This window comes from Squalius cephalus, assembly GCF_949319135.1.
Source record: "Squalius cephalus genome assembly, chromosome: 22".
Classification (NCBI taxonomy): Eukaryota; Metazoa; Chordata; class Actinopteri; order Cypriniformes; family Leuciscidae; genus Squalius; species Squalius cephalus.
Window position 1 is genome coordinate 695,001 of NC_137143.1, and position 21,080 is coordinate 716,080.

The 21,080-nt window shown below is 42.7% G+C and overlaps 1 protein-coding gene across 2 annotated transcripts in view; it reads right to left on the reverse strand.

Moving 5' to 3' along the window:
- avil (advillin) overlaps window positions 1-21,080 on the reverse strand; it is a 28,232-nt gene that overhangs the window by 4,530 nt on the left and 2,622 nt on the right. For both annotated transcript variants that reach the window (XM_079857225.1, XM_079857226.1), the window contains 14 exons: window positions 20,293-20,367; window positions 20,005-20,201; window positions 19,675-19,783; window positions 18,446-18,556; window positions 18,153-18,358; window positions 17,026-17,104; window positions 15,711-15,809; window positions 15,481-15,634; window positions 8,553-8,653; window positions 8,316-8,453; window positions 5,692-5,850; window positions 2,164-2,343; window positions 1,204-1,352; window positions 974-1,118 (listed from right to left, as the gene is read on the reverse strand). In XM_079857225.1, the coding sequence (XP_079713351.1) occupies window positions 974-1,118; window positions 1,204-1,352; window positions 2,164-2,343; window positions 5,692-5,850; window positions 8,316-8,453; window positions 8,553-8,653; window positions 15,481-15,634; window positions 15,711-15,809; window positions 17,026-17,104; window positions 18,153-18,358; window positions 18,446-18,556; window positions 19,675-19,783; window positions 20,005-20,201; window positions 20,293-20,367 (1,902 nt within the window). The remainder of the gene's footprint in view (window positions 1-973; window positions 1,119-1,203; window positions 1,353-2,163; window positions 2,344-5,691; window positions 5,851-8,315; window positions 8,454-8,552; window positions 8,654-15,480; window positions 15,635-15,710; window positions 15,810-17,025; window positions 17,105-18,152; window positions 18,359-18,445; window positions 18,557-19,674; window positions 19,784-20,004; window positions 20,202-20,292; window positions 20,368-21,080) is intronic.

Below are 21,080 nucleotides of genomic sequence, written 5' to 3' on the forward strand. Positions count from 1 at the left end.
TTACACGCAGACACGTACAGCAGCAGACAAACGTGCCAAATATTAAAAATAAAAGGATTACAGTGTAAAAGATTGTAATTGTGTACATAAAGATATGGTGGAATCCGGCTTGTCCCATAGATGGTCTGCTTGCGCTTTAACCTCACACACACACACACAGCTTTAACCTCACACACACACACACACACACACACAGCTTTAACCTTGCGCACGAGCAGATCTGTTTCCTCGCTAGAGAAGCGTTCCGTTTTTCCGCTTGCAAATTCCGTCATGTAAATAGCGAATCCGCCATGTCGCGAGCGCAACTGGCTTTTAATTTATTTCCTATCCATAGAAATACCTAGAAGAACCAAATGCTGAAGTAAGGACGGCAAGGTTTTAAAAGTGTTCAAAGATCAAATGTTATATTGTTATGGCAGTGGTTGTATTGCTATTATCTAGATGTTAGGATATTGAAAGTAAAAAATTTAGGGATATCACCCTTAAAGTGCCAATATACTTAACGAATTGATGTGATGTCATTTCAAACAAAATCAGGCCAAAACTAAGTTTACTTGGAGTTTGTTTCTTGAGTTTGAAACAGCTTGCCAAAGTAAACTTTATGGAATAGTTCGGTACGGCTATATATAGATAGATATAAATAAATGTGACTGGAGTCTAAATTTCAGAGCTGCTGCAAACACATCGCTATGATCAGATGCTTTCTGAACTGCTGTTTTCTCTTTTCTGTGTTGTTTATTTTGTTATTGAGTGGATAGTGCAGCACATATTTACATATTCATCTAAATGTGGGTGGCGTTGGGATGTTCACTAACAGAATATTGCTGCAAAGGTGTTTCAAATTCTTTTTACCCTTAAATGAAGAACGAAAAAGAACTTCACCATGATGAGTGTATCAAGGCTTATAGCCACCAAACCTTATTTTTCATTGCAGATGATATGTATAGTTTTAGTTCAAACTGTGTTGCTCTACCTGATCCCACGTGTCCAAAAGCATTACGTCATCCTCTCTCAGATCATCCTGTGCGAACTGGGTCACCTCAGTCGCAATATACTTGCCCGTCTTATTGGAGCATTCGAAGAGGCGTGGTTGATGATCGGAAGTAACCATCTGTAATCTTTGAGAAGACGTGACATCAACAGCCAAGAATAAATAACTTATTTCCCATTGAATCTCTTAACACAACACTTAGTTCTGTATACCTTCTTTCGCTTGCGTATGGTCCTTTTCCACCTAAGATTTCCCAAAACTCATTTGGCTCCTGTCCCTCAGCCATGATTTCCTCAGACGAGCCTCGCCCAATGAAGGAGCTCACCTCTTTAGCCATGGCTCTCTCATCACCACTGGAGCCCTGAGAGGTTATCAACAGAGGTTAGTACTGCTCTCCCAATAATGTCCATTATAGGGACCGGATAGTTTGATGCCACCGGATAGTTCTAGGAACTCAGTTATAGGAACTATCTACCAGGATGGTTCTCCGAGAACTAATAGTTCCCTTTGGAATGTTTTCCTGGTTGCATTCGCACCGCCAGTAGGAACTCTGAAGTGACGTAAGACACGCTTGTTGTTGTGACTTTTATTTTGACGGCGCTGAGAACGACTGAGCCTGAGCAAACAAACAGTGCTCGCATTCTCCTGTTCATTAGTTTACGATCTGTCCAACAGTCCTGTCTAATACATCATCAGATAGAACTGTTATACATAGAAAGTAGACAGTATCTGAAAAGTTATTAGCATTTGCCATGTGGCTGAAGTTCAGTGTTGCTGAGCTGTTAGTTAGTTTCTGGAGTAAATATATAAGCTATAATCTGTGTTTACAAAGCTTTTTTAATAATGGCGGGTGCTGGTGTTTCGCGTGCGTTCGGCCAATCAGCGAACACTAACGTCACTGTAGTTCCTATAGCGCTGGTTTAGACCGACTCTGAAGTAGGAATAAATTAGTTCCTCCAAAGGGAGTTCCTAGAACTAAAATGGTTCCTAGTTCCTGCGGTGCGAACGCGCCAGAATCCGGGACGTTCCGCCAATAGTTCTAGGAACTATGACGGTTCCACCAGTGCAAAAGCCCATTATGTGAAGAGTAGTGCTGGACTTTGCAACATCTGCTGAGTGTTTTCCCATTAAAATACTATCTGTTATTCAACTTCTGTAGGAAGACTGCGTACTTTGCCATACCACAGGTAGACACCATACTGGCTTTTCAAAAGGAAGACATCATTGGAGTTGAGAGAGCCTGCCAGAGCTGGAACCTCTATTGCTTTTGAATTGGTTGGGTGAGATCCACAGATCTGAAACAGGCGCACAGGCGGCTCCGGCTCTTGGCCACTCTTTCGGGAAGTCCCTCCCTACAATGGAAACAAAGGAACTTTATTTATTAGAAAACAACAGCACTTTCAGGAACCTGGAATTTATTCATGTTCGAATGGATGCCTTTGACCAAGTTATTTTGTAAAATATACCAAGTTCTGTCATGAAACTCCAGACTGACCGGTCCTTTACATGCAATCTGCAAGCAATCACATTATCACTGCATGGCATAAGCTGATTGGCCTCTGCTGATCCTACAGCCAATGAGATTGCTTGCTCAACATTTAAACAGTCTGGTTCAGTGTTTGCTGTAAGCTGGTCCTACAGGACTATCAGAGTTCCTCTAAACCCCTCCACCTCCCCAGCTCCACCTGCCCAGATCTGTCCTCTGAACCCTCCACCTTCCCAGCTCCACCTGCCCAGATCTGTCCTCTGATCCCTCCACCTTCCCAGCTCCACCTGCCCAGATCAGTCCTCTGAACCCTCCACCTCCCCAGCTCCACCTGCCCAGATCTCCTCACCAGCTCCACCTGCCCAGATCAGTCCTCTGATCCCTCCACCTCCCCAGCTCCATCTGCCCAGATCTGTCCTCTGAACCCTCCACCTCCCCAGCTCCACCTGCCCAGATCTGTCCTCTAAACCCCTCCACCTCCCCAGCTCCACCTGCCCAGATCTGTCCTCTAAACCCCTCCACCTCCCCAGCTCCACCTGCCCAGATCTGTCCTCTAAACCCCTCCACCTGCCCAGATCTGTCCTCTGATCCCTCCACCTCCCCAGCTCCACCTGCCCAGGTCTGTCCTCTGAACCCTCCACCTCCCCAGCTCCACCTGCCCAGATCTCCTCCCCAGCTCCATCTGCCCAGATCAGTCCTCTGAACCCTCCACCTCCCCAGCTCCATCTGCCCAGATCTCCTCCCCAGCTCCATCTGCCCAGATCAGTCCTCTGAACCCTCCACCTCCCCAGCTCCATCTGCCCAGATCTCCTCCCCAGCTCCACCTGCCCAGATCAGTCCTCTGATCCCTCCACCTCCCCAGCTCCATCTGCCCAGATCTCCTCCCCAGCTCCACCTGCCCAGATCTCCTCCCCAGCTCCACCTGCCCAGATCTGTCCTCTGAACCCTCCACCTCCCCAGCTCCACCTGCCCAGATCTCCTCCCCAGCTCCACCTGCCCAGATCAGTCCTCTGATCCCTCCACCTCCCCAGCTCCATCTGCCCAGATCTCCTCCCCAGCTCCACCTGCCCAGATCTCCTCCCCAGCTCCACCTGCCCAGATCTGTCCTCTGAACCCTCCACCTCCCCAGCTCCACCTGCCCAGATCTGTCCTCTGATCCCTCCACCTCCCCAGCTCCATCTGCCCAGATCTGTCCTTTGAACCCCTCCACCTTCCCAGCTCCACCTGCCCAGATATGTCCTTTGAACCCTCCACCTTCCCAGCTCCACCTGCCCAGATCTGTCCTCTGAACCCTCCACCTCCCCAGCTCCACCTGCCCAGATCTCCTCCCCAGCTCCACCTGCCCAGATCTGTCCTCTGATCCCTCCACCTCCCCAGCTCCATCTGCCCAGATCTGTCCTTTGAACCCCTCCACCTTCCCAGCTCCACCTGCCCAGATATGTCCTTTGAACCCTCCACCTTCCCAGCTCCACCTGCCCAGATATGTCCTTTGAACCCTCCACCTCCCCAGCTCCACCTGCCCAGATCTGTCCTCTGAACCCTCCACCTCCCCAGCTCCACCTGCCCAGATCTCCTCCCCAGCTCCACCTGCCCAGATCTGTCCTCTGATCCCTCCACCTCCCCAGCTCCATCTGCCCAGATCTGTCCTTTGAACCCCTCCACCTTCCCAGCTCCACCTGCCCAGATATGTCCTTTGAACCCTCCACCTTCCCAGCTCCACCTGCCCAGATATGTCCTTTGAACCCTCCACCTCCCCAGCTCCACCTGCCCAGATCTGTCCTCTGAACCCTCCACCTCCCCAGCTCCACCTGCCCAGATCTCCTCCCCAGCTCCACCTGCCCAGATCTGTCCTCTGATCCCTCCACCTCCCCAGCTCCATCTGCCCAGATCTGTCCTTTGAACCCCTCCACCTTCCCAGCTCCACCTGCCCAGATATGTCCTTTGAACCCTCCACCTTCCCAGCTCCACCTGCCCAGATATGTCCTTTGAACCCTCCACCTTCCCAGCTCCACCTGCCCAGATCTGCTGCGGATTGATGTATGACTATTTAGTATGTCTAGTTATGCAGCAGCAACATGTTGTTTTCACAACACCTTTTTCAACTAAACACGTAAAACTTTTTATTCGTTTTGGCAGTTCATTTACACGACAATGGCGTTTTGGGTGCCTGAAAACGCAAACTTTTGCAAACAGGTTTCAAAATGTCTCCGTGTAAACAACAGAAACGCGAATCAGTGAAGATGATGACGTCATGCATATTACGTGTTCAGTCTAACGTGTTTCATCGCCATCTAATGGCCTGGCAGAAGAATACAGTATTTTAGTCGTTTTAATCAAATCGTTGTCTTGTAAACATACCCTAGAAGACTTTGTTGGAATGTTCCAAAGCCAAGACTTTTCAGATCACATGAATCGTAAAATGCTGTAAAATGTGTCAACATTTATTTAAATGTCTTTTGGATATTTAAATTTAAAACTAAAGTAGGATAACAAGCAATCAAAAAAATCATGTTGGTTGGGTTATGTCGTTGCAATGGAATTAAAAGTTGAACCGCTTTCTGCAGAAAATTAATCATTAAAAGTCAACCGGTGAATATATGAATATATGAATACGGAATGTGACTTTGGAGTATTAATATGGAGCTTATAATATGACATAATGATTTGAATTTGAATTACTGACAAGTGTAATCTAACAACATTTTATATTATGTGGAATTTTAAATAGTTCTGAATTTGATTTCTTTAATCGAATATTGAACATTTAAAATTTAACGAATTGAAATGTTTTTATGGCAGAATTTTATAGACATGTATTTTCAAACAGCTGTTTTTTTTTATTTTTTTCAGAATTCTTAGACTGCAAATATCCAGTTTTAAAAAAAAAGTTTTCAAGATGAAGAAGAAATTCAGAACTTCAAATTCAGTTTTCTAAAATTCAAAACAGCTCACAGGTCATCCTCAGGGAAGAGTAGAGGATCTCAGGAGAGTCGAACGGAGCATTTTGGACGTTTACAGAGCGGCACTGCAGTAGTTTTCTGCGCAAACGTGGTGGTGGTTTAAGACAATTCGTGTATCATTCGTTCAGACGTTTTTTTGATTTAATATTGAAAGTATAAAAAATTTGAAATCAACAATAGTGAGCACAGACCTATTATACCATTTAGTGCAATTAATGCTTGAGTTACAACAGACTGAGCAAGTGCTTCACTACCTCAAAGATCACCAATTTTCCCTTGAAAATGGCCATGAAGTGTCGCGGTTCCTTCCCCATGCAGACTCTGACTTGAACCGGCTGGCCACCGTACTGTTGGTCCAGGGTCACGGACTGATACGCACAGGCCGTCACTTCATCCTGAGACGCATGACGGCCCTTCAGGAGAGAACCATAGGGTTACTTTCATCATTCATGTGCAACCAAACCCCAGAACTTTTGATTGCTTTGAGATATCAACACAACATTTGGTTCAGATGCAGTTGACATGATTGTAAATAAGCCCAAAGTTGATTTTATGACATTCCAAATAAGCTTTCTAATAGTCATTATGTCAACCATGTATAATAACAAAATAAATCAATAAATTGCATCCCTTTTTCTGGGGTTTTCTTAGCAGTGATGTAATATAAGAACCTCCAAAAATGATCAAAGTCTCTCTTCTTTTATTTATTTTTAAAGGTTTTCTATCAAATGAGACCATATATAGGGACTGTTCGTTATTTATTTAAGGGGCCACCCACCGGAGGAGTTTTGAGATCTGTTGTCAAAAAAGACATGACCCTCCCTTCGCCAGCAACACATTTTTCTATGACCCTCCAAAATGATTGTGAAAAAAGGCATGACCCTCCCCGATAATTTATTGATTAGCCTAATTCTGTACTGGTTTGCGCTTGGCAAAGATGTTCAGATAGCCATTGTTTGTTTTTTTTTAAACCATAAACTCTTGCTTTCTCATCTTACTAGGGCTGTAACGATAGACCAAACCTACGATTCGGTTCGTATCACGATTTTTGATTTTAGATTTGAAAAAAATCATGTTTTCGGTGCTGATGCGGTGTGACTCGTTCAACATGTGGGTGGCGTTGCGAATAAAGCATCTAAAAGCTGTCACAAAGAACCGGCAAAACTAATGATTATTAATATGTCAAATATAGCAAGGAGACATTTTAATTGTTTATTAATAAACAAGTGTTTTCTGTGTCTACTGCAAAGATGAAGTTGACGATGTGTCGCGATCTTCTCAGAAATGCACATTTCATAAGGAGAAAGCAGTCTTCTTTCGTTATGAATTGTTCTGTTTAAAAGTAGACATTTCAAGCTTTCTATATATTTCTCAGGTCTGTGAGGCAAGTAGCATATACCTTACTCTGAGTTTCGGTTCATTTATGAGACAAGATCCAGTTCACTCGCCCGCGCCTCCGTGTCATGATTATCTATTTTCTACTATATTTAGACTACTTCTTATTTATTAAATCCAGATGAAACATTGATTAAAATTAAGATAAAATTAATAAAAAAACGAAATTCACTTTAAAGAAAGGCTTTGTGATTTCTGTTTGAGGTCTCTGTGAAATTTTTAAAGTCGCTTCAGAGCAGTCATGTCCGTAATGTAGAACTGTCACGCCCGTAACATTTTTATTTTATTTTTTTTTCACATAAATGCGAACACGAAAAATAAAATAAAAATATTATAATATTTTATTATCTGTGGAGGCCGATCTTTATTCATCCGGTGGGTAGGCTATATATCTTTTGGTTTGCACAGTGTAATTTATAGAATTACTAAAAAATATTTTGCCACCTAAAAGTTAAAGATTTTTTGTGTCACGTCACATGTAGCCTATATTTCCCTCATATTAAATATAAAACACATGTGTAGACTGATATTTTTCTAATGTCTTGACTCCTTTCAGACGTTTCAAAATATTGGTATTAAATGCATTTTCTGAGAATTTTTATTTTAAGTTTTGACTGCAAATGTCACGTCCATAACACTGGAATCGCCGAATTTTAACGAATTTATCCTCAACTAGTTTTTGTGGTGTAGGTCTATGTATTTTATGTTAACTTAAATAATACTAATAGTAATTTAAAGATGTGGTAGCCCTACATCTTACACATCGTGGAAACAAAATAAGAATGGAAACTAAAATATGCAGTATCGCCCTACAGCACACATTCTATCAGCTGCAGTTCTGGCGCCTCAGTCCCAATACTGTAAAACTCGACGTACGTTCACATCACATGTTAATGCAGCGGTAGAGTTACACTCACAGGACACTGTGCACTTAACAAAAGTTCATTATTTGCTCGTGCTTTAAAGCTTTGCCGGGTAAACATTTCTTTGGCATTCTGTTCTGACATGATGCACTTTTTCTAAGCGCGAACTGAATTAGTGCACGCGCACTGTCAAACAGCCCAAACTGGATTTTTGTTGGGTCAGACCCATCTGATATCGAAGGGGGGCTGATAACGCGAGATCAACATGGAGCTAAATGGAAAAAAATAGCACCAAACAAGCCACTTTGAAATGTTGCTGTTTTCATGAATATAAAAGTTGGGTGACCCTCCCCCTAGACTAAAAAAAGTTGGATGACCCTCCCCTCAACAAAGAATAAAAAGACATGACCCTCCCCTATTTTCCTCCGGTGGCCCCTTCCATAAATACCGAACGGTCCCTTAATGATAACTTTTCTTTTTTCTTTTTTGTAGAGTTATAAATCATACTTTTAAGTATGCCTCTTAGATGTGAAATCATTCAAATGCCTTCGGGTGTAAAAGGGTTAATAATATAAAACTCTTTCCTCTGTTCTATATGCATTAGGGAAATGTTACTTTACCTTCCACATGTAAAGAATGTAGCTTTTCCTGCCATTAACATCATAGCTGTACAGAATTAGATAGCAATCTCCTCCATAGAAGTATCCGTGCATTTCAGGATTCACCTCCACCATCTCCAAATTCTCAATGCGCCACACCTAAGGATGGAGAAGACTCATGTCTATTTCTATCTCCCATTATCTTGTGTTCTGATTGCAGAATCCTCCTGTTAGCTGATTAGATCTTATCCTCTGTACCTGCTTCTGTCCGCTGCCATCATCCACCATACGCTCTTGCGCTGCAACATTGGGCATCACATGCATCCGACTGGCATCAAACTTCTCTTGAGGGACATCAGCTGATTAATGAGAAGAAACAGCAAAGATTAACGACCTCGTGAAATTAACATCACAGCTGCATGTAGAGCAGAACTAGCACACGGTAAAAAGTGATCAGTTGACTTAACTTGAGGACTTTTTTTAGGAAAAATTGAGGAAACCCGTTGCCTTAAATTTATCTGAAGTTTATTTAAATTAAATAAACTTCATGCTTAATCGAAAAAATTAAGTAATGTGGAATTGTCAAGTTCACATAACTTATTTTTTTCAATTAAGCATTAAGTTTATTCACTTAATAATTTTAAGGCAACGGGTTTACTAATTTTTTTAAGTAAGTGAACTGAATACTTTTTACAGTGCATTGACACAAACAATGATCTTCACATGTCACATTTTCACACTCCTCTACAAAATACATTTGGTACACTGCAAAAAGTCAGGGTTTTTTACTCAGGATTTTGTCTCGTTTTCCAATACAAACATTCTTAAATCAAAATCCATTTACTCGAGAAGCAAAATGACTGAAGATATTAAGTCTTGCATCAAAATGAAATGAATTTTTTCTTGAAACAAAAACAAATATTGGGGCCATTGGGGTCAGAAAAATAATCTTGTTTTCCCTTTGAATTAAGTAACTTTTTTCTGACCTCACTGACAGACATTTGCTAAAAAATTCACATAATTTTGATAAATCTGTCATGAAACAAGACACAATGCTACAGTTTTCAATATGTCATAATCATTTGTTAACAAACATGTATTCACTACGTCAATGAGCTCATTGTTTCCGCCTTAAATTATTACATTGTTTAAATTAATAATTTTTTAGCAAACTGTGTGATTTGTATATGTACATTTCTGAAATACATAACGTAGACAGTTTCCTCTGATAATAGATCACTCTAAATTGTAATGTGGACTTCTGTAAAGCTGCTTTGAAACGATGAGTATTGTGAAAAGCACTATACAAATAAGTGTGAATTGAATTGAACTGAATTGGACTGAATTTAATTAATATCTTCAGTCAGTTTTCTTCTCCAGTAAATGTATCTTGATTTAAGAATGTTTAGATATTTATGCTGGAAAACATCATTATTAGCAATGTAACTTTCAACTGAAGAAAACAGATATCATTAGGACTGACATAATGACAATACGTTTCATGTCAAAACAGCCTCAATTTTCTAAAATGTGTTCCTTATAAAACTGTGTTTTTGAGGTGGAATAAATGACGACGTAAGTTTGTGAAGCCGTTTGTGTTTCCATTTCCCATTTGAATCATTGACTCCGTCCTTCCCTGTTTGGATTCTTATCATCTTCTTCCTGTTTGGGTTCATAATTCTTGTTTTGTTCACATCATTCCTACATGTATTTTATGTGTTTGTGTGTTCATTTAATAAACTATTGCTCAACATTTCCATATCTGGCTTCCTAATCCAGCTGTCTAGTAAACTAAGGAAGCTTGTTCCCGCTACGGAATTAAAAAATACAACATTTAATGCGACTTTTTGTCTTACAATTCTGACATAAAAAAAAAAAAAAAAAAAAAAAAAAAGTTATAAACTTGTAATTATTTTTTCTTTTTTTTATTTCCGTGGCAGAAACAAGCTTCCACATTTTGTAATAAACCTGTCATTGTATATTACAAATATTTTTTTACAAATATTGTTCATCTTCTGTGGATAAAAGCGTCTGCTAAAAGCAAGAATGCTGGTTACTGGTCGTAACTGTGGTTCTATGAATGGTGGAAGACCGCCAGAGACGGTCAATACATGGTGGAGGAGTCGCATCTCGTCCATCACATCGAGAATCTCATATCAATTCAGTCACACGTGACCTCGACCGCTGACATGTCAGAAGCTATATCAGCTTCCCAATACGTCACGGTCGGTCTCTTTAGTCATTCTCAGTCCGAGTGACCAGAGACTCGGTCTTCCACCATTCATAGACCCACGGTTACGACCAGTAACCAGTGTTCTATTTCACGGTTCCAGTCCGCCAGAGACGATCAATACATGGTGGAAGACGAATGTAGCCAAGTCACGAGGATGTGAAGCTCAAGCATTTTCTGGCAATATAGCAGAACTAAAAGTAGTAGGAGCCACGTTAGTCTATAGAACCTTGTGAATGTGCAAGGTGATGCCCATGTAGCTGCTGCACATATCTCTGAGAGAGGCACACCACGTAATGCGGCCCTAAAAGTGGCTACTGCCCGAGTCAAATGACACATAACAGATGTAGGCAATATGTGGCCTGTTGAACGATATGCCTCACCAATAGTGACTTTGCTTTGACAAGGGTGCACCTTTCCTTCCGGGCCCAAAGCAGACAAAAAGCTGGTCAGTGGTACGCCATGGGGAAGTCTTTGATACACACTGCCTCAACATACGGACTGCACATAGGGCCGCCTTGTCCTCTTGTATAAACCCCGCCAGCTGAATGCGTTGGGTTGTGAATTTCTGAAATGCTGGGTTCGCCAAAGTGTAACTTGATTGCCCTCTGGCCCCCCACCTGAGACACTGTGGACACTCACCAACCCTTTTGGCTGATGTTATGGCTGACTGAATGCTGTCTTCATAGAAAGGCTTCTAATATCTGCCTGTTCAATAGGTTCGTAAGGTGCTAAACACAGACTGTCCAACACCACCCGTAAATCCTACTGGGTACACACTACCCATACTGGTGGCTTTAGCCATACAGCTCCTTTGAGAAAAGCCACTAGCCTATTGGCACCAATTGAAACCTGCTCCACAGGATCCCGATAAGCAGACAGGGCAGCCACAAACACTTTAAGTGTGCCTTACTGCCGCTGAACACTGAGAGAGCACCCTCTCAACCCCAGGGCCCAGATCCTTCCGCGGTGGCAGGGGGTGAGGAGGCCCCGTTGTTAGAGTTGATAAGAGCCTGAACCAAGGCATTGCTGGCCAACAAGGAGCCACTAGAATGATCGTGTGATGCTTCTCCTGCACTCGGACCAAAGGAGTGGAATTGGGGGAAAGGCATAGAGGAGAAGCGCTGCCCATTTGTGGGCTCAGTGAATCCTCCTCCTCCTGCGCTGAAAACTATAGCGGACAATGAGTCATTGTCCTGCTGACGAAAAGGTCCACGGCCGCTATTCCGTAGCTCCTCGAAATTGACTGAACAACTTCCTTGTGCAGACACCATTCCCCTGGTCTCGGCTCTAAACGGGAAAGTACGTCTGCTACACTGTTGCAGCGACCGGGGATGTGAGTTGAGCTGGCAGCCATATCACCCTGTAGCCCAAGACTGGTTGCCCACTGAAGCTAGGCAGGGTTGAGCCTGGTCAGTACCTGGATGGGAGACTCCTGGGAAAACTAGTAGATTGATATGAACAGCCCTTAACTGTGGGTCCCAACTGCCCTGAATACCTCGGTGCAGCCAAAGTCCTCCCCACCCACTGAGGGAGGCATCCGTGGTCCTGTGAGGCTGCACAACTGGTCGTAACCCGAACCAGCGTGTCGATTGTAAACCAGTGCCAAACGTTTGGCTATTAACCAGCGTTGGAATGGACGAAGATGCAACAGGCCTAGCTGAATGATTGATGACGCCGCTGTGAGAAGAACTGCCAGTCTTAGGAAGCTGATAAAGCGCAGCTTACTGAAACTTTAACAAGGTTGTCAGCAACACCTTCCTTCTGCCTTCCGTGAGGGTAGCTCTCATTTCCCTGGAATCCAATTTCATGCCCAGAAAGCACACTGACTGATTTGGAGTTTTTGGAGCTTTTCTGAATATTCACCTGTTGACAGCTTGCTGAGATGACCTGGCGGACAACAGCCAATCGCCCAGATACGGAAGGATCAGCATGCCCTCTCGCTGAAGTGGTTCCAGTGCCACCTGCATGACGCGTGTGAAGACCCGGGGAGAAAGAGATAGGCTGAATGGAAGAACCCTGAACTGACACGTCCTGCTCTGAAAAGTGAACTGAAGGAACTTTCTGTGGTGCAGTGTGATGGGCACATGAAAATACGTATACTTCAGGTCCACCAAAGTGAACCACATTCTGGGTTCGATTGCATGACAGACATCTAAAATCCGTAACATCGCAAAGGAAGACGCTTGAGACTCTTGTTTAAGTGTCTGAGGTCCAGGATGGGCCTCAAGCTTCCATCTTTCTTCTGGACGAGAAAATATGTTGAATGAAATCCCCCGGGATGGATGTGGGGGTCTACTAATTCTATTGCACCCTTGTCCAACAAGTTTTGGATCTCTGTTGAAAGAGCCAGGATCTGATGAGGATCCCGAACCACTGTTGGATGAACCTGGGTGCTTACTGAGGGTCTGTGACGAAAATGAAGACAATATCCCTTCTCGAGTGTGTCGAGAAGCCACTTGTTGTTTGCAATGCCTCTCCAATGATGTAACTGAGAGGTTGAAAACAGTCCCGTCACAGACCCTGAACCCCTAGTGATGGCAGGGAACATTTCCATTATCCTTGGGGGGGAGCCGGTGAGTAGGGTTAGGATGAGTTGGAGGTCTGAACTGAGAATGGGGTACTTCTCTTCGCCCAAGAGCCTTTCCACTAGAGAAGGCAATTGATCCCAATGCCTGCAGAGAAGTATCAGGAAGTTCCAATGCAGTATTATCTGGTGCTGCTGTAGACAGGGTCGAATGAAGACAGAAGACGAGTCATTGAATTTCCAACACGAGTCAATCCTGACACAGTGTTATACACATGAACCAATAAATCATCAGTATGCCTGCATTCCGTGTTGGGGCAGCGTAACTGCTGCTTGAGGGCCTCATCTGGAAATACCACCAAATAAGAGATACATGGCTGTAAAGGAGACATGTTACCGAGCCCTATCTTCTGGGCTTCAGCCATTGCGGCTAAAGTGTGTGCTACTCGATCCGGTCTGGAAGAAGGGGCAGAGCAAAATGCTGAGAAAACAACATCAGTAAAGTCAGGACAACTAGGTATCATAAAAACCTCTGGTCGGACAACCGGATGACGCAAGAGGTTTGAAGGCCCCAGTGATGGAGAAGGTAGGTCCAGCAGAAGTCTCCATCAAGGGTGTATAATGGTCCTGCTCATTAGCGACTAATGAATCTGAGGCTGCCAGAGATAACGTGTCCAGTTCATCCCTAGAACATTCACCTGCTGGTTCAAACCTGGTCAACAAGGGGTTAAGCACAGATGTTCTCACTTCCGTACTTGTGCTCTGAGTAGCAGAAGGAAGCGACTTCACCAACAAAGCCTGAATGCTCTGCACAGAATTAGATAGCTCAGCTACCTGGTGGGATAGTGTTGCATCCAGGGTTTGCTTCTTCCTTGGAGGCCCTTCACCTTTACTAGCTGAGTGCTTGCTACGAGTCCAAACCTTGATTTTGACTGGTGCCAAAAAAAATCTTGAACTTCAGGTTCAAATTTTGGCAACCTTTGTAGCCTAACCTCCAAAGGCATCAAATTACATTCCGGGCAAGGGTCAGTTAAAGCCTCCATGAGATGTCCGATGCCTAGACAGGCAGGACATTAAACATGGGCATCCATAAGGTCCATAGGACTTCAGCATGTGGAACATGAGACAGCCATAACACCTAGAAAACAACCCTGGTCAACCAATGGGTTAATATCAGCGATAAATATAGCACTTGTGGCGGATCGACTGCCTCTCCCAAGTGATCAACACCACCCCGTCCCTTAACTCGCCGCCCTTCGCCAGGTTCCCGACTGGAGTGGGTGTGATTAGAGAGGAGGGGCGCTGAAGAGGAGAATTAGCGGCTTGTGATGAGGCACACCTGAAGATAATGAAGCCTCATCACCGCCGCTATTAAATGCTGAGCGCGCCTCTCCTCGAGAGACTGGTCTCTTCCCTGTGCATGCACACTGGTGTCCTCATGGGTCCAGGAAGGGAGCACGGAGGGATTCCCGTGCCAATGGAGTTGTGAGACGCCAGACCCGTGGTCCGAACGGAGAACCATGCGCAATGCCGCTGATGGGCTAGGATGCCGGGCCGCTATTCTCCTCAAGTTGTCATGGATGAAGAGGACAAGCTGCGATGCTGAAGCCGCCGCCCCTCGCGCCTCAGACCAAAGAGAGAAGCGTTTTCGACCGCCGGACACTGCCCCCTTACCTGGACCCGTCCCATCTCTTCACCACCCATCCTTCACTATTCTCTGGCACAACGAGGACACCAGATCCCCTTTTGTTTTAACTCTTCATTTTCCCAATTTTTGGACATTTTATGTTTATTTCTGTTAATAAATGCCTCTCCGAGGCCTGACGCCACTCCCACTGTGTCTGTCGTTTGCTCCTCCCACCACACACTCCAGCGATATGCGTGTTAAGTGGTCGTCACAGTAAACGCACACAATAACTAACGCCCTGGTTTACGCAGACGTAACACAAATTGATTGCAATAGGTATACCTACGGTGAAAAAAAAGAACCCTGGTTAACCAATAAGTTCTCACAACACTCACCTTAACTCCAGTGGCTGGAACACCGCGTTTGTAAAGACCCTGGATAACCAATGGGTCTGAAAACAATCCAATAAAGTCCAAAATTGCGCATCTTTGTTTTTCCTCGAGACACAGCTACAGTGGGGAGCAATGCCAACCCAAAAGCTGTGCTCACTCAAGTGAGATCTCTCCGTGAGAATGACTAAAGAGACCGACCGTGACATATTGGGAAGCTGATATATCTTCTGACATGTCAGCGGTCGAGGTCACGTGTGACTGAATTGTTACGAGATTCTCGATGTGATGCGAGAGACGCGACTCCTCCCACCATGTATTGGTGTCTCTGGTGGTCTGGAACAGTGAAATAGAATGTAAACTATAATAGGGAGGTTACAAACAGAAGGTCAGTGTGTGTGAGAGACTCATACCGACTCTCCCCACGGTGTGTGTTCGGCCCAGACCCGTCGTCTGCTCTCGGACCCTCCAGCTCTTGAAGAGCTGTTTAAACAGAGCCGATTCCCCTCCGTCACTGAGAGCCTCCACTTTAGTGCTGAGAGGATATCCCTTCAGTTTAATGAACTCCTGCAGAATCAGTCACATTAACACACAACACTTTCCCTTCAGTTTAATGAACTGCTGCAGAATCAGTCACACTCACCAGAGCTCGAGTCATTGCTGCTTGTCTCTCCGCCTTGTTGGCCGTCTTCCCCTTCCACACAAATATTGACGTTCCCCCCTGATCCAAAATATAACAGTCCTAGATAGATAGATAGATAGATAGACAGATAGATAGATAGATAGATGTGAAGGTTGATTAAAGGTGACCCATTATGTCCATTTTCACATGATGTAATATAAATCTCTGATGTCCTCAGAATGTGTCTGTGAAGTTTCAGCTCAAAATACCACCCAAATTTTTATTATAGCTTGTCAAAGTTGCCCCTTTTTGGGTGTGAGGGAAAACACGTTTTGTGTGTGTACCCCTTTAAATGCAAATGAGCTGCTGCCTTTTCACAAGCTTCAGATACTGGAGCAACATAACAGCCGAATTTCTCTCATGCAAAATGTCAATAATACCCAGTAGCGAGTGCAGACTCACATGTTTGAACCGGAGTCAGACACAGATGGAGAGATAAGGAAGAGTTTGCAACTGTTAGACTGTATAATTGACGTTTCTGAATGGTTAGTGGACACATTTATGTAACTTAGTTGTTGTGGAGTTACGTTGATTCATCTCATCGACTAGCCTGTATCGTCATGTTAATCTATAAACTGTTGTAAAGGTACTTGTGTGTGAACTGTATTAGGATGCCCAGAGAGCCAGAACATGTATATCTGCTGCATGGAGATAGAGCTGGTATGGTTGAGCTCACGGGTATAATGTGGGACTGCTGCTTCACTCAGGGCGGGATCTAGTGCAGATCGTCACCAGTCGTGGGCGGGTTTCGCTACTCTTACGCAGGAGTAGGGGGAAATCTGAATTTGATCATTTGAATTGGAAATCTGAATCTGATGAGATTGATAATGATATATGGGTATTATAAAAAAAAAGTATTGGGTGGATTTTTACCAATTTAGGCTGGTTGTTTACACACACACTGTGCGTCTGTGTTCAAACGCATTTTATCAAAGTGAATTTTGCATAATAGGTCTCCTTTAAAGTACTGTCAGTCAAAAGTTTGGGGTTGGTAAGATTTTATAATGTTCACCAAGGCTGCATTTATTTGATCAAAAATACACTTAAAGAGTGAAAAATTATTCCAGTGTAAATCATCTGTTTTCTATGTGAATATATAGTAAAGTGTAATTTATTCCTGTGATCAAAGCTGAATTTTCAGCATCATTACTCCAGTCTTCAGTGTCACATGATCCTTCAGAAATCACTCTAATATGATGATTTGATGATCAAGAAACATTTATGATTATTATCAGTGTTGAAAACAGTCATATTTTTGTGGAAACTGTGTACTTACATCGTGATTCAGCAAGTCTTGTGTGAGTGGACTGGTTGCGATCTCAGTGATCTTCATCGATCCGTTCGCATCAGACACACTTCAAAGTTTGAGATGTGTTAGATTCACTCGTACTAAACATATGAGCCAATTAATCAATCAATTTATAAATGATATTTGTGGCCCTGGATCACAAAACCAGTCATATGTCCCACGGGTACATTTGTGGCAATAGCCAACAATACATTGTATGGGTCAAAATGATACATTTTTCTTTTATGCCAAAAATCATGAGGATATTAAGTAAAGATCATGTTCCATGAAGATATTTTGTAAATTTCCTTCTGTAAATATATCAAACATTTATTTTCGTGAGTGAATGCTGCACAATCGCCAACATAAATGGACAACTTTAAAGGTGCAGTGTGTGATGTTTAGCAGCATCTAGTGGTGAGGTTGTAAATTGCACACAACAGAAGTTACGGTGGCCGACAGGAAGTGATGTCGTTGTGAGTCAGCAGAGAGTGGCCAGTTAAACAATGAGGTTTCTATACATAGATAATTTAAGAAATTAGGTTTACTTAATTATTCAGTAAAACGATTTATTATTGTGAATATTATTGTTACTTGTTCATCATTGTGTCAGTGTTTTATTCGCTGACTTTAGCTAGCTTCTTATCACGAAGAACAACAGTTACGAATCGCGTTTGTCTGCTCAGGGCCACCGTAGAAACATGTCGATGTAAGCGGACCCGCGGTGTGTGTAGAGAGAAATGCCTCATTCTAAGCTAATAAAAATATTACGGTTCATTATGTAAGGTCTTTATACACCACTGAAAACATCATTATGTACATGATATTGTCAACAGATCCTCTTAAATATTACACACTGCACCTTTAAAGGCGATTTTCTCAATGTTTCGATTTTTTTGCACCCTCAGATTCCAGATTTTCAAATAGTTGTGTCTCGGCCAAATCCTATCCTAACAAACCATACATCAATGGAAAGCTGATTCATTCATCTTTCAGATGATATATAAATCTCAATTTAAAAAAATTGACCCATGTGACTGGTTTTGTGGTCCAGGGTCACATTTAATGTTTTCCAAGCAGCTGATATGAAGGACAGTGTATCTGAGGGCTCTTACTGATATAGCGTGAGCTTGTTCATCTGCTCCTGGTCAGATATTTCATCGGGCGTCCCGCTGGGCAGCTGTGAGGGCCTTTCACCCATAATGCCCACCATAACCTCCATTAGCAGAGGAGATTTGGCCTCTGCGTCTCCTTCAATAACCCCTATCTCTGCCCGACCCCCTCGCTCACGGTCCCGGATGTCCTTCGCCAGCATCATGCCCTGAGAGACCATGATAAAATGCATTAAACATAATCTCTCTATATACAGTATATACGGTATACATATATATATATATAAGCTGCCAACCTTCAGACGTTCTTGTGTGTTGCTCTCCGGGCCGTTCCACTGGATAATGGTCTTTCCCAGATCCAACAGAAAGACACTCCCAGTGTCGAAGCTCTTCCAGCTCATTTCCACCTGCACAATATTTCATCATTTATAGCCTGAGAATTATAGTCTGAATAATTTTAACCCTTGCGCATCAATTAAAAGTTACACACAGGTCCATAGTGGACAAAAATGTCAGTGTCAAAAAACTGTCATAAAATGTGAAGTTTGGGAGCAGAGACTTTGGTTTGGTCTCATTTTAAAGAAAAACCATTGGCAGATTATTGTTGAAGTAAAACAAGTTTAAAAAGTGAAAAAAAAAAAAAGTTGGGGTTAGTGAAAATTTTGAAAAAGTTGAAAATGATTTATGAACATTATTTTATATAAAATGTATATTTTCTGAAACACTTTGAACTCTAACACTGCTAGAAAATCAAAGCCATAAATCTAAACAAGTCGTGTTCCAAATGTGAGGATGATATCTCAATAAATGAGCTTTCAGTGAGAGTGTGTTTGAGCACAGGACCAGATTTTCCCCACTGGATGCAGTGAAACTCACTGGGACACATTAGTTTTTTCTCTCAAATATTACAAGCACACACACAATTTGTTTTTATTACACGCATACAAACCACACTCCGACATCATTACCAAGACACACACAATTATCACTGCATATTTTCTCCAGTTGGCTCTATAATATGCAGAAGCAGAAAACAGGAATAAAGCGAGTATTTGCTTTATAGACCAAACCTGAGAAAATGGCCCCATCTGGGAAAAAATTGTTAAAAAATTATTTTGAAGCCTTGCCAACAGAATAAGAGCCTATTAACAAAGATTGGATTATTTTATATTTAAATGGCCCTGGGGTTAAAAAGTTTTAATGGGTTTCAATGTAGACATTCTAGTCCTGAAGGTCCTGAGAGGAACTTTTCTGTGTACCTAGTGTAAAATAGATTAATTAAAGGAAATGGGGGTGAAATAGTAAAATTCCAATAAAAATACACACCTGTCCAAAATGTATGCATTTGGCATTAACACAGGCAAAATGATCCAAAAATAAATACATATATAAAAGACAAAAATGTTCAAAGGTTGCACAAGGGTTAAATCATTACTGCGATTCACAAGCATTTTGACAGATATTCTCAATCCCGGATAAAGTGTTGTGAGGAACATCAGGGTTATAAAGACTGATAGATCCTCACCTCAGTGCCGGTCACTTTTCTTCTCCCCTTCACATGCAGAAGTCTCTGAATGTTATACGTGTTTGTCTCCACATGGCTCATTCCTGAAGACACTCCTCCTGACTTATAACTGGGACATAAACACATATATCTGTGATTTCTGTCCTCTTCATGCACTAAAACACACACACACACACACACACACACACACTCAAACGGAACACACCACTGATCATTGAGTTCAGTTCTTCATCAGTGTTCAGTACTGATAATACCTAAAATACGTGTGTGTGTGTGTGTGTGTGTGTGTGTGTGTGTGTGTGTGTGTGTGTGTGTGTGTGTGACTCCTACATGATGCCCTGTTTGAAGTATCCGCAGAAGATGCTGGACTCGTGGCCCTGAACCTCTCGGTGTTGGACTGGAGAAGATCCGAGGAACTCGTCGAGCTGAACCGTGTAAACCGCAGCGGATCCCTGTTCATCCACAGAAGACATCGAGCCGATCCAGTAGTGGATGTCGTAGAACACAGATCCGCCAGTTTTACGAGTCTGAAACCAGAGACAAAAAACATGAAGCTGCTACTGCATTCCTGAATCAGTGGTGAAACAACATCTAACATAATCTGAAGGACACACTTACTGAGAGCAGTAAATAACAGTCACCATCATAAAACTGGCCGTGGAATTTTTCTGGGACCAAAACAAGATCCATTTTCTGGAGAAAAAATCAGTGAAATTGTGCAGTGTGAAATTTACTAGAAAACTTTGTCCAAAATCTTTGATTTAAAGGGGTGGTTGATTATGATTTCTATTTTCTAACTTTAGTTAGTGTGTAATGTTGCTGTTTGAGCATAAACAACATCTGCAAAGTTACAACGCTCAAAGTTCAAAGCAAAGAAAGATATTTTCTTTTACAGAAATCACCTTTTAAGGACTACAACAAAAGGCTGGTAGGAACTACACAACATTCCTCCCGGGTTAGTGACATCACCAACCCTAGAATTTACATAAACCCCGCCCCGGAACACGATTTATAGATTATCAAGACAGAATATGCTATTCAATGACTAGAAGATACATCAGCTTCATAAATTCATCAACTAACCATTCAGAAATGTCCTGTTGCTTCTACATGTTGTCACTTCTTCTTGAGTCTATCCATCATTGTCTGACTCCGGTTTGAACATAAAAGGCTAAAAGTTTTTTTAATTTTCAGTGCATGTGTGTGTGAGGTAAAAGGACGCAAGCTCTTGTAGCTCCGCCCTCTGTGCCGGGAGCAGCGGCTCATTTGCATTTAAAGGAACAGACACAAAAACAGTGCGTTTTTGCTCACCCTCAAAAAGTGACAATTTTAACATGCGATATAATAATATCTGTGGGGTATTTTGATCTAAAACTTCAAATACACACTCTGGGGACATCAGAGAC